The sequence below is a fragment of the Ovis aries genome, chromosome 6, assembly GCF_016772045.2.
Source record: "Ovis aries strain OAR_USU_Benz2616 breed Rambouillet chromosome 6, ARS-UI_Ramb_v3.0, whole genome shotgun sequence".
Lineage (NCBI taxonomy): Eukaryota > Metazoa > Chordata > Mammalia > Artiodactyla > Bovidae > Ovis > Ovis aries.
This window is the reverse complement of record NC_056059.1, coordinates 67,056,350-67,070,752: the sequence shown is the minus strand read 5'-3', so window position 1 is coordinate 67,070,752 and position 14,403 is coordinate 67,056,350. Positions and strand designations below refer to the sequence as shown.

At 39.4% G+C, this 14,403-nt stretch overlaps 1 protein-coding gene across 7 annotated transcripts in view; it reads left to right on the top strand.

Moving 5' to 3' along the window:
- CORIN (corin, serine peptidase) overlaps nucleotides 1-14,403 on the top strand; it is a 297,895-nt gene that overhangs the window by 202,476 nt on the left and 81,016 nt on the right. For all 7 annotated transcript variants that reach the window (XM_060417076.1, XM_060417075.1, XM_060417074.1 and 4 more), the window contains 4 exons: nucleotides 5,611-5,718; nucleotides 6,848-6,958; nucleotides 9,643-9,759; nucleotides 13,019-13,126. In XM_060417076.1, the coding sequence (XP_060273059.1) occupies nucleotides 5,611-5,718; nucleotides 6,848-6,958; nucleotides 9,643-9,759; nucleotides 13,019-13,126 (444 nt within the window). The remainder of the gene's footprint in view (nucleotides 1-5,610; nucleotides 5,719-6,847; nucleotides 6,959-9,642; nucleotides 9,760-13,018; nucleotides 13,127-14,403) is intronic.

The following is a 14,403-nucleotide window of genomic DNA, read 5'->3' as shown; positions in this document are numbered from 1 at the left end:
CCAGTCAAGAATGCTAGAGTGGGTTGCTGTGCCCTCCTCCGGGGTATCTTCCTGACCCAGGGATCAAACCCACATCTCCTGCATTTGGCAGGCGGGCTCTTTACCACTAATGAGACCTGGGAAGCCCCAAGGTAAAGTACCCATCACCGATTGTATCAGAGGCAGACTTTTGCTTCAGGAGAAACAATTAGCTGGAATTCAGGAGGCTGGGATGTTTACCATTAGATTCTTGACCTTTACCAGTCAAGCAGACTGATCCTCATACGTGACTTTATTTCTCACTTCTTTCCTTTGTTCTTGCTTCTTGCTTTCCTTGCTTTGTTCTTTCCTTCTACTTGAAACATGCTGAAATTTTCATTCCATCCACTCTACTAAAATTCTGCACGTCTTCCATGATCCCTCTCCAGCCTTAAGAATCTGTTTTCGAACTTAATTCACTCCAAGGGAAAACATAATATTGGGTTGGCCAAAAGTTCATTTGGATTTTTCCATGACATCTTACAAAAACACCTGAATGAACTTTTTGACCAATCTAATACATTTAAGAAATTTAGTTGCTACTAACTACAGCCTTTACATGTAAACATTTTTACCTCCTTGAGGTATAACTTATCTACTGTAAAGTTATTTAGTAAATTTATAGGATTATGAAACCCTCACCACGATCCACTTCTAGAACTTTCCCATCTTTCCCCACATTTCCCTCCTATTTATCTGCATTCAGTCCTCACTCCTACATCTCCAGCCACAGCCACATCTGTCTCTGTAAGTTTGCCTTTTCCAGAAACTTTATAAATGGGTCGCACAATATGTGGTTTTTGTATTTGGTTTCTTTCACTTAGCAAAAGGTATCTGAGCTTCATTGCTGCTGTCACATGCATCAGTAGCTTGATACTTTCAATTGATGAACAGTGTCCCATTGTATGAATGCACCACATTTTGCTTGTACACTTACCAGTTGTTGAGCATTTGGATTATTTCTAGGCTTTGGCTATTATGAATAAGACTGCGATAAACATTCACATGCCAGTCTTTGGGTTTCACTTCTCTTCTACTTAGATTTCTAAGAGTGGAATTCATGAATCTCATGAAGTCATAGTTAAGCTTATAAGAAGCTGACAAACTGCTGTCCAATGTGGCATTATTATTTTACACCCCCACCAACTACTTATGAGGGTTTCAATTTCTCAGAATCCTTGTTAATACTTGATATTGTCTGTCTTATCTATTACAGCTATTACTTATTGTGGTTTTATTTGCATTTCCTTAATGATGAATTACACTGAGCACCTTTTCATGTGCTTATCAGCCATTTGTATATCTTTCATGAAGACTTTCTATTCAAGTTCTTTTGTTTCTTTGTAATTGGGTGGTTTGTCTTATTATTGAGTGTAAGATATCTATGCATATTCTGGATATAAGTCCTTTATCAGATACATGCTTTGAAAATATTTTTTTTCAGCATGTGACTTGTCTTCTCGTCTTTAAAACAGCATCTTTGGAAGCACAAATGTTTTTAATTTTAAAAGTGGAAGTGTTTAGTCGCTCAGTCATTTCTGACTCTTTGCGACCCCATGGACTGTAACAGCCCAAGGAATCTGTCCATGGGATTCTCCAGGCAAGAATTCGGGAGTAGGTAGCCATTCCCTTCTCCAGGGGATCTTTCCAGCCCAGGAATCAAACTCAGGTTTCATGCATTGTAGGCGTATTCTTTACTAACTGGGAAGATCTTTTGAATTTTAATGAATATCATTTATTATTTTTTAGGTTTGTGCTTTTATTATCATATCCAAGAATTCTTTGCCACCCCCATCAGAAAGACTTTTTTCTTATTTTTTTTCTAGACGCTTCATAATTTTAACTCTACATTGAAATCTATAATCCTTTTCGAGATTTTTTGATATGGTTTGAGATAGAGATCAGAGTTCAACTTTGCATACTTGAAACCCAGTTGTCCCCACATCGTTTGTTGAAGAGTATTCTTTTCCCATTGAATTGCCTTGGCATCTTACATACATTATTATTTATGTCTTCCCCTAACTCTATTAAATAGTTGTTCTTTTCATAATTAAGTTTACAGACGCAAATTTTAACTAATACACTCAACATCATAGCCAATAGATGGAAGAACTAGGATAGGAGTTCTGGTTTACTCAAGAACAAGATCTGTCTTACTAAAATTTCCTTCCATGATGTTTATTCCAACATCAAACTGTAAGCTTCTTGAGGTTCAGTTCAGTGCAGTTCAGTCACTCAGTTGTGTACGACTCTTTGCGACCCCATGGACCACAGCACTCCAGGCTTCCCTGTCCATCACCAACTCCTGGAGTTTACCCAAACTCATGTCCATTGAGTCGGTGATGCCATCCATCCATCTTATCCTCTGTTGTCCCCTTCTCCTCCTGCCCTCAATCTTTCCTAGCATCAGGGTGTTTTCAAATGAGTCAGCTCTTCGCATCAGTGGCCAGACTATTGGAGTTTCAGCTTCAGCATCAGTCCCTCCAATGAACACCCAGGACTGATCTCCTTTAGGATGGACTGGTTGGATCTCCTTGCAGTCCAAGGGACTCTCAAGAGTCTTCTCCAGTACCACAGTTCAGAATCATCAATTCTTCCATATTCAGCTTTCTTTGCAGTCCAACATCCATACATGACTACTGGAAAAACCATAGCCTTAACTAGACATACCTTTGCTGACAAAGTAATGTCTCTGCTTTTTAATATGCTGTGTAGGTTGGTCATAACTTTCTTTCCAAGAAGTAAGTGTCTTTTAATTTCACGGCTGCAGTCACTGTCTGCAGGGATTTTGAAGCCCCCAAAAATAAAGTCAGCCACTGTTTCCCCATCTATTTGCCATGAAGTGATGGGACTGGATGCCATGATCTTAGTTTTCTGAATGTTGAGCTTTAAGCCAACTTTTTCACTCTCCACTTTCACTTTCATCAAGAGCCTCTTTAGTTCTTCTTCACTTACTGCCATAAAGGTGGTGTCATCTGCATATCTGAGTTTATTGATATTTTTCCCGGCAATCTTGATTCTAGCTTGTGCTTCCTCCAGCCCAGCGTTTCTCATGATATACTCTGCATAGAAGTTAAATAAGCAGGGTGACAATACACAGCCTTGATATACTCCTTTTCCTACTTGGAACCAGTCTGTTGTTCCATGTCCAGTTCTAACTGGTGCTTCCTGACCTGCATATAGGTTTCTCAAGAGGCAGATCAGGTGGTCAGGTATTCCCATCTCTTTCAGAATTTTCCATAGTTTATTGTGATCCACACAGTCAAAGGCTTTGGCATAGTCAATAAAGCAGAAATAGATGTTTTTCTGGAACTCTCTTGCCTTTTTAATGATCCAGTGGATCTTGGCAATTTGATGTCTGGTTCCTCTACCTTTTCTAAAATCAACTTGAACATTTGGAAGTTCACGGTTCACATATTGCTGAAGCCTGGCTTGGAGAATTTTGAGCATTACTTTACTAGCGTGTGAGATGCGTGCAATTGTGTGGTAGTTTGAGCATTCTTTGGCATTGCCTTTCTTTGGGATTGGAATGAAAACTGACCTTTTCCAGTCCTGTGGCCACTACTGAGTTTTTCAAATTTGCTGGCATATTGAGTGCAGCACTTTCACAGCACCATTTTTTAGGATTTGAAATAGCTCAACTGGAATTCCATCACCTCCACTAGCTTTGTTGTAGTGATGCTTCTTTCTAAGGCCCACTTTTCTTCACATTCCAGGATGTCTGGCTCTAGTTGAGTGATCACATCATCATGATATCTGGGTTGTGAAGATCTTTTTTGTACAGTTCTTCCATGTATTCTTGCCACCTCTTCTTAACATCTTCTGCTTCTGTTAGGTCCATACCATTTCTGTCCTTTACTGAGCCCATCTTTTTTTTCTTGACGAGATCTCTAGTCTTTTCCATTCTATTGTTTTCCTTTATTTGTTTGCACTGATCACAGAGGAAGGCTTTCTTATCTCTCCTTGCTGTTCTTTGGAACTCTGCATTCAAATGGGTACATCTTTCCTTTTCTCCTTTGCTTTTCTCTTCTCCTCTTTTCACAGCTATTTGTAAGGCTTCCTCAGACAGCCATTTTGCTTTTTTGCATTTCTTTTTCTTGGGGATGGTCTGGCTCCCTGTCTCTTGTACAATGTCATGAACATCCATCCATAGTTCATCAGGCACTCTGTCTATCAGATCTAGTCCCTTAAATCTATTTCTCACTTCTACTGTATAGTCATAAGGGATTTGATTTAGGTCGTACCTGAATGGTCCAGTGGTTTTACCCACTTTCTTCAATTTAAGTCTGAATTTGGCAATTAGGGTTACATCACTTTTTCTTATCTTGGCATCATAATCTAGGACAGTACTGCTTATCTGAGGGTCATGCTATGAAACATTCAGTTGATTTAAGTGGTAAAGTTGTGTGAGTATGTAACGACTCTGTAATGTAAATGACTTTTTCTCTTTGTTATGTCTGTGTTTACCATTGACAAAACTAGACTTTCATTTTAAAGTAAACTTCCAGCAATCCCACTGCTGGGCATACACAGCAAGGAAACCAGAACTGAAAGAGACACATGTACCCCAATGTTCATCACAGCACTGTTTATAATAGCCAGGACATGGAAACAACCTAGATGTCCATCAACAGATGAATGGATAAGAAAGCTGTGGTACATATACACAATGGAGTATTACTCAGCCATTAAAAAGAATACATTTGAATCAGTTCTGTTGAGATGGGATGAAACTGGAGCCGATTATACAGAGTGAAGTAAGCCAGAAAGAAAAACACCAATACAGTATACCAACACATATATATGGAATTTAGAAGGATGGCAATTATGACCCTGTATGCAAGACAGCAAAAAACAGAAGCGGATGTGTATAGCAGACTTTTGGACTCAGAGGGAGAGGGAGAGGGTGGGATGATTTGGGAGAATGGCATTGAAACATGTATACTATCATGTAAGAATTGAATCACCAGTCTATGTCCAATGCAGGATACAGCATGCTTGGGGCTGGTGCATGGGGATGACCCAGAGGGATGTTGTGGGGAGGGAGGTGGGAGGGGGGTTCATGTTTGGGATCGCATGTATACCCGTGGTGGATTCATGTCAATGTATGGCAAAACCAATACAGTATTGTGAAGTAAAATAAAGTAAAAATAAAAATTGAAAAAAAAAAGTAAACTTTTTAAAGAAATAACTACTCACTGTCTATGAAGTATTCATTCTGTATGAAACTGAACTTCACTAGAAACTATGGTGGATTGAGAATGTGTTTTCTCATATTCGGCTATAAGGAAGCTTTCAAGTGACATAGAGTGGAACGTGGGTATTTTCAGGGAGTGGTAAGAGCATTGGCTTGGGAGCCAGTGGATCCTCGTCATGGTTCCACAGTAACTTGTTATATGACCTTGAGCACATCAGTGGCTCCCTCCACACCACAGTCTTCCTCCCCTGGGAAACAGCAGATGTGGACCAGGTCACCATTATGATCCCCACCCCCCCCCCATGATATGCTTCTGTTATATTATACCAGCTACTACTGTAACATCCTTTTATGCTCTGATGACCCATCAGTGGCTTGTTTTTTTTTCCCCCCAGATTGCAGCAAGAATCTGTTTCACTGTCACACAGGCAAGTGCCTTAATTATAGCCTGGTGTGTGATGGCTATGATGACTGTGGAGATCTGAGTGATGAACAAAACTGTGGTAAGTAACATTATTTCCCTAAAGGTTTTCATTGAAAATTGTAGGGACTTATAATCAAAATCCTGTAGTTCATTGTTAGTGTGGTTAGGGAGTTAAATCACAAAATGATTGGTTTCTTAATTTTCAGGAAGAGCAGGCTTTTTCAATTACTAGTCTGCCATATCTTATGTGTAAATGTAATATTTCTTGGGTAAAGTCATACTAAGGAAACATAAAAGAAGTGGAATGGGAATGGGAGTTAACATGTTTTTGTCTCTTTGAAAGTGTTTGTTTCTTCTCTGGTTGGAGTCAGTGGCTCATGGTTAGATTTTGAGCTCTTGAGCAAAACTCTGCTTGCAGTTCTTGATCCTTTTGTTATATATAACCAAAGACCTCGCCTGTATTTGATTGCCAGGCGCTACAGGGCGACTTCTGCTGTGGACACATCAAGGGTTTGTTTTACGTTCAAAAGCTCATCTTATCTTTTAAAGGAGGAATCCACATACTAGTTGCACGTTTGTACCTGTAAACAACATCTTTCCAATACAGCCCACACCAGCCCCTGCTAGCCAGTTGTCTTTATGTTGTACAAATTCAGCTTTTTTCCACATGTGATATACAGTATTTTTCTCTAACTTATCTCATTTAGCATACATTTACACAACATTTTATGTCAATTATATCTCAGTTAGAAAGAGGAATGAACCTTTTAAAGTTGTTGTTGTTTAGTTGCTAAGTCATGTTCAATTCTTCTGTGACCCTGTGAACTGTAGCCCACCAGGCTCCTTTGTCTATGGGATTTCCCAGACAAGAATACTGGAGTGGGTTGCAGTTTCTTTCTCCAGGGGATCTTCCCAACCCAAGGATCGAACCCATGTCTCCTGAATTAGCAGATGGATTTACCACTGAGCGCCACATTTTAAAGAACTGTGTTTGATTCTGAATGTCCTCTCCTGAATTATTAATAAAACCAGCTGAATTCTTCTTGCTTGTTTACCATTTTGACTTTGTGATTAGCTCTCAAATTTTTGGTAGTGTATAATTTAGTGACAGAAGAACTTTCTAACTTGTACTGGCACTATGAACCATACATTCCAAGTGTTTGTCATGCTGGTTCTCTCCATTTTCCTGACTTGCTTGCTTCCTCCAGATTGCAACCCTGTAGAGGAGCATCGCTGTGGAGACGGGCGCTGCATTGCCATTGAATGGGTGTGTGATGGGGACCACGACTGCGTGGATAAATCCGATGAAGTCAATTGCTGTGAGTGCCCTGAAGGTTTTCATCTTGTTCATTTTCCCACTTCTGTCTGTTTGGTCAAATACACTCAAGATTCACTATCTAAACAGTGCATTCTTACACTTTGGTCCTGGCCTATACAGATGATAATTGAATGGCATGATGACAGTAACAGTGTAGTATAACTGATGTCTGAATTTCTTTTCCCAAAACTCAAAGCCTGAGTTGGCCACTCTGGCCAAGCAGGTGGCTGTTTCCTCTCGCATTACCCACAAACCTTCTTTTGTGACTTTGTCAAAGCAGATAGTCTCCCCAGAGACTGGGAACTTTCTGTCTGCAAACAATATATTAGCAGTTAAGCAAGAGCCTCCACACATGCCCACCATTTGTCAGAGAGCATAGTGAGAACTGACAGAGAGAAGAGAGCCTTCAGGGCTGATGGAATTACACAGAGTGTGTGATGATATTATTACTTCAGAGCCTGTCTTATTTCTGGTGAGTATATCTGGAGAAAACCAAAATTCAAAAGGGTACACGTACCCATATATTCATAGCAGCAGACCCGGGTTCGATCCCTGGTTTGGGAAGATCTCCTGCAGAAAGAAATGGCAGCCCACTCCAGTATTCTTGCCTGGAAAATCCCATGGATGGCGGAGCCTGGTAGGCTACCATCCATGGGGTGGCAAAGAGTTGGACACGACTGAGTGACTTCAAGACACGGAAGCAACCTAAATGTTCCTTGACAGAATGAATGGATAAAGAAGATGTGGTCTGTGTATACTGTAGAATGTTGCTCAGCCATAAAAAATGCTGAAATAATGCCATTTGCAGAAACATGGATGGACCTGTAGATTATCATACTAAGTGAAAGAAGCTAGACAGAGGTAGACAAGTAGCATATGACATCACCTATATGTGGAATCTAAAAAATTACACAAATGAACTTATTTGCCAAACAGAAGCAGACTCATAGACACAGGAAACAAATTTATGTTACCAAAGGGGAAAGAAAAGGAAAAATAAATTAGGACTTTGGAATTAGCATAGACACACTGCTGTATATAAAATAGATAACCAACAAGATCTACTGTATAGCATAGTGAACTATACTTAATATTTTGCAGTAACCAATAGGAATAGGTACATATACATGGATGTATACATGTATGACTGAATCACTGTGCTATATACCTGAAACTAACTATTATAAATCAAGTATACTTCAATTGTTTTTTTTTTTTAAAAAAGACTCTTCAGGTAGCTGTTATACCACCTAATAAAATCTAGTATGGCTTGCCACATTTTTTTCCTAGAAAGTATATTATACTCGATAGGGAATAATAAAATGATTAAATAGAAGCTAAAGAAGAGTGATATTGACCTGAAAGAGTTAATGTGGTGCATTTTATGCATATTCAAGCTAATTAAACTTTTTATTCCATCTTTTACTGTCTAATAAAAGTAGAAACAGTGGCTACATAAGAGATTAGCTGTTTAATTTGCTTGTAATTTAAGGCAAAAATAGAAATGTAGGTTGCATGGCTTTTATTTTGACATAAGAAAACTCATTTAAATTAATTAACAAACACTATGCCCAGCTTTCCTCTTTCCTGAATTATATTTGAACTGGAATATCATCTGAGTCCTGACTGAGTGGACATTGTGGAACAGGATGGACTGTATTTTGATGGATCTTGGAAAAGCAAGAACATGGTGCTTATGTGTGTATGTAGACAGCAACTTTGTGAAGGCTGAGGTCACATGATACAGGGGTTTCTGATGCTTTAAAAGACAATAGGGATAGAATTAAGACAACCAGTTCCTGGAAGGTTAATGGTCACTAGATCATCCTTTTAAATATAGGATGTCATAAGCAAGTTTTGAAATAAAGTGTTTACTGTGGGGTAGGTATAATGCATTTCATTGGTGCATTAGGTCAGGTTGGTGCAGAGTGAAATGCTGGGGCTCAGGATTAGAAAATCTTCCTTCCATATTCTGGCCCTACTTTTCAACAGCCTTGAGAGTATGGCACACACACTAAAGTCTCTAAGCTTCAGTTTCTTTATTCTAAACTAGGTTGATAACTTGCACTTTACAAATTCGTTATGAGGATTTGAGATTAGACATGTAATACTCCTAGCACAGCTATTGCCACTAAGTAAACCTTTAATAAATTGTAGTTTTCATATCATTGGTATAACTGCTTGTTGTTTAGTCGCTAAGTAACATCCGATTCTTTTGTGACTCCATGCACTGTAGCCCACCAGGCTCCTCTGTCCATGGGATTTCCCGGGCAAGAATACTGGAGTGGATTGTCATTCCCTTCTCCAGGGGATCTTCCTGACCCAGGGATTGAACCCACGTCTCCTGCATTGCAGGCAGATTCTTTACCAATGAGCCACCTGGGCAGTCCAGTATAACTACTACCATTGTTAATACTATTTCACTTATGCAGTGATCTAGAAAAGGTTAGTTTTAAGCAAGTGCTACTTAATAGGGTAAGAGAAATTCCAGATAGAAAACCTTGCATTCCAAGAACACTTGGGATGAAAAACCTTAGTGACACATTCATTCATTTGGGCAGAGCATTCAGATGTTTAGAACACTTCATTTCTTGGTGATGCCAGATAAATGGGAATCATGGATATGATCCGCACACTGAAAGAAATACAGATAATTAAAATGCATGTTATTTTGGTGTTCCCTAGCATGTCACAGCCAGGGTCTGGTGGAATGCAGAAATGGACAGTGCATCCCCAGCACTTTCCAGTGTGATGGAGACGAGGACTGTAAGGATGGAAGTGATGAGGAGAGTTGTAGTGATGGTAAGTGTGTGTTCCAACCCCAGAAATAGTCTTTCCTTGGGAGCAAAACAAAACGTTGAAAGTTACCTGGTGCTTAAAGGATTCCCACAGAAATAGTTTCAGATTGCCTAATGCACTGGTCCCCACAGTTCCAGTCAGCCAGAAACCTTTTTTTGTGGTAAATACATGTCTCAGGCAACTTACACTGAAAACTCATTCCTAAGGGTAAAAAATAGTGGTTAAACACTTAAACAGCACAGGTAGATTCAGTTAGCTGTTTTATGGGGAAACACTACAATAAAGAGAAAAGTGTAGCACATACTATTCAGTTCAATTAGATTCCAGTTAGAAGGAAATGGCTTCTGAAATTGAATGCAATGGCTTCCAAAAATAACCATGTGCAGAGAAGCCATTTAATGCCTCCCATTGCCAAACAATATGCTGGAACACATTTTAAAAGCAGTCTTATTATCTGTGAAGCCCTCAAAGAAAAAGTAAGTCAAATAAATTGGTTTTCTGTTGGAAAAGAAAGCTCTACCCTGATTGTCTTAAGCCTCAGTTTGTGTAGAAGTATCTCTCAGTACAGGGCTAGTGATATCTTTTGACTTAAAAACCACTACGTTTGTCTATAAGTCTTACTTGCGTCTTACTAACATAGCCTTGTTGTTAGGAATGTGGAGGTTGCCGCTCAGCTGCCTGGGTTCAGACCCCAGCTCCCACTTACTCCCTGGTTGACTTTGGGCCAGTAATTTAAGCCTGTTACTTCTCAGTTTCTGTATCTATAATCTCAGAATAATGATAACTACTTCATAGAGATGACATGTGTTGAGTACTCCATAAATGTAAAGATAAGCTATTTTCTGTGGCTGGTACCTGAAAGCCTGTCATAGGCTGTGTGTATCCCACATCAGCTAATGAGCTTGGTCACCTGTAACTAAATTAGATTTGCTGTAATGAGTATTGATATTAGAATAGTTTTAATGAGAATGCATTGTAGACCAAAAGAGAGAGCCTTTTAATCACAGATTTATTCCATAAAAAACTAGATAAGGATAGCTTTGTTTTACCAGTTTTGAAAATTCAGGAGGAAATCCTTTTCTGGCCTTGAGTTATTCCATATCAGCCAAGAAGCTCCCTTTAGATCAAATAGTTCTTTATCTCTACATAATTCAATGCTGTTTGAAATAATTTTGTATTCTTTACTATGCAGTGGCAGGATTTGCCGGTATTTCTTTATATCTGTGAGATTCAAGAAAAATCACATGATAAAATATAAAAAAAAGGAAAGTGAAATTGTAGCGAATTTAGATTATTCACTCTGCTAAATTCAACATACTAAAAGTATATTGTGGTGCTTGGAATTCAGTGGCAAGCAGAACAGCTCATGGGGCTGGCAGGCTTCTGGGAGAGATAGGCGTGAAACAGTAGGTCTGGTAACCAGGGAGGGATGCAGGCCAGGAAGGAAATTCAAGGTGCTAGGATTTGTTATTATGGATGCATGTCCTGGTAAAGGGCTTCTGGGAAGCTGCCCTGAAGAGTATGTATTGGAGCTACTATCTGAAGAATGAATGGAATTAGCAAAGGATAGTGGGACTGGAGAAAGCATTTCAGACACAGGGAACCGCTTGTCCAAAGGCCCCAAGGTAGAAAGAGCAAGGTAGCGTAGAGGGGTGGGAGAACGCCATTGTCTTTAGAGAGCTGAGAGTGAAGGGCAGCGAGTTACAACACAACAGAGTCACTGTCAGCAGTAATCACTGACTGCTAATGGTCGGCTAGGCTGGGAGGAGGGCCGGGATCGCTTCTCCCGGGGCTTGGAGCCCTATTCAAGACAGAGGCCTTTACAACCCTCAGCTTCACTCTCAGCCTTTCTGTTTAGTCTCCCTTAACTAAGGGAGTGACTCCAATACATCCTGCTATTGGCTTGGGAAACCCATCCTTCCCTCTTACCCCAGCTTATCCCATTTGCCTAAAAACTCCTCTGAGAAGCTTTCTTCTTTCTGCCCTAATTTGCTTTTACTGCTTTTTACATGTATCTTCAGGGAGCAATGATCATATGGTATTATAAGATTTCGTTCATGAAGATATCCCTAATTAGAGTTGAAACTATCAGACTTTTTTAATCTTTTAATGCTCAGTGCCTTGCTGGCAAACTAAGTTGTCACATAGCAAGCACTTAATATTGGCTCAAATAATGAATGCATGGTGTCTGAATAAAAATTTTTTAAAAGAGACTAGTATTCATGGAACTTAGCCTGACTTACCTTGCAAAAAAACCTTTTATCTGCTAAATATTGAAAAAAAGGGAGCGATATCTCTTTTTTGCAAGGCTATGATATATAGTGTTGTTCATTAACGGTACTAGAAGGGAGAGAGAGTCCAGTATACTAAATATTATATTTAGAATTATGGGTAAGATTGTAGATATAACTTAGAATTCTAGATAAGAAAGTCCAGTATAATAAATATTGTCAGAATTATAGGTAAGAATGATTGTTATACTGTTATTTATATTTAAAAATGCCTTGCAAAATATTGTAGAGTCCAGATGATGTGTCTAAAAATAATTGACTATAATGGGGGCAAACTAGAAAGAGAATGGGCAGTAATTTATTGCCTTTTCCATTTATCTACAAATGACCAGGAAATCAATGGGAAAAGCAGTTTTCTCTCCATGTACCTTAAGGAAAAGCCATTAGGCTGACATTACTGTTGTCATTCATTTGGAAACAAGAAACCTAATTCTCAGGTCATTGCAGCTGGGGCAGTGCTACTTTCCAGAGACACACCAAAAATATGGATAACAGCTGCTTACAATCCTGCCATGATAAAGTACCCTTATTATATTGATGTTGATGCCCTATTTATTATTAAGGAGAGCATTTTCCTTAGAGGGAAGACTAGAGCTGGGATCAAATGAGACTTTAAAATATTGGCGCTTCCCTCAAATTACTTGAGTTTTCTTTTGTCATCAGCTATATGCACCCGTGTAAATACAAGATGCTCTCTTTTTCATTAAAAACTAGAACAACCTATTTTTAAAGGATGGGTTGCCCTTTAGATTCTTCATTCCTGAAGAGTCCTTCTGGAATAACAGTGTTGTATTTAGCTGCAGGAAAATTAATCCAGAAAGTACCTACTCAGCTTGTGTTCAATATTTTTGAAGATGCTAGAAGGAAATTAGAGTTGTGTCCTTCCTCAGCTCTGGATCCTTCAGACACTAGTGCTTAGAATTTACTTACGGATGCTGATGAAAGTGAATGCGCCTTTCTCTCTTCTGTAGGTCAGACTCTATGTCAAGAAGGAGACCAAAGATGCCTCTACAGTTCTTGCCTTGATTCATGTGGTGGTAACTCTCTTTGTGACCCCAGCAACAGTGTGAATAATTGTAGTAAGTACAGCCTCTGACAAATGCAATCACTCTGTCAGGATATGCATTCAATGTTTTTCTTTCTCATTTACATTAAAATGCTGAAGTCTGGAATCCCTCCAAAATATGTATATGCATATATTTTTTCTTTTTTTTTTTTAAAGGTTGCATGTGGTAGCAGAAAAGAAGCAAAGTGGTCTTAATTAACTGAAATCATAAACAAATGTATCACTGTGAATGGGCTATAAATCCATGTTTAATATCATTGGCATGACTTTCCACTCAGCATCAGCTCCTATATATTATTTTCCTGGCTCCATCTGCAGGCAGAGGCTATCGTTCTTCCTTTTTAAAGCCCGGCCTCAAAAGTAGAAACTTTATCTGAGAAGCAGATATAAAATTCATCTAAACAACCACATAAAATTTTGGCGGTCTGTTCTTGCGATAAAATGTATTCTCACCCTCCCAGGAACTTTGCTGACCTAGAACAATCTTGTGGCTGTTGTGTTCATTTGTGTTGGTGACAGGGGAAAGGCTCCAAATGGTGACAGGTGGTTCCAAATGACAGGTGGCTTTCTCCAGACTGGCTTATGAGGAGGGATAATTAGGGGAAGATGGAATGGGCAAGGTGAGCAGAAAGACTTTCCCGGGGAATTTAAAATGAATCAGAAAGTCCCCAAAGGCCCTGATTTCTAGTAATGGTGTCTTACTTCTGGACTCTGCCTTCATAGTCTACTCCCTTCTTACACTCTTTAGAACTAATTTTTGGCCTCCCTGTCAGCTTGGGCTTAAGATTCAGAAGAGGTCTGTCAAGCTTTCAGTTGACAAGAAGGTGTGGCTTCTTAGCACAGATCCTGGCAGTGAAGGTCCTAGAGGCTGGGAGGTTGAAAAGCTGAAGGGTTCAGGTCCCTGGAATTGTTCAAGTTTTCAGATCCTAATTTTACTCATGACTTTTCTGGGTCAGCATAGAGCTTATGGGTGGGGAAAGCCCATACCCCTTAGGGGACTTTTAGGGGTGAAAACAGTGGGCTGGATAGGAGACTGAGGGAGACAGCCACTTAATAATCCATCTGACAAGATTTTTTATTTTCATGAGCACTTAATAACTGTTTGGCTGAAAGCACAATTCCCAGTCCTCCACTTCCCATAGGGAGAGAGCAGTGCAGATAGTTACCAGTCTGACTACTAAGACATGTTACCATTTTATTCACTCTAAACTCCATTAAATATATGTATATGTGTGTATATGGTTAGTCTTTGCTTATCTCGGACTCTTCCTTGGAACTCGTTCAGAATCT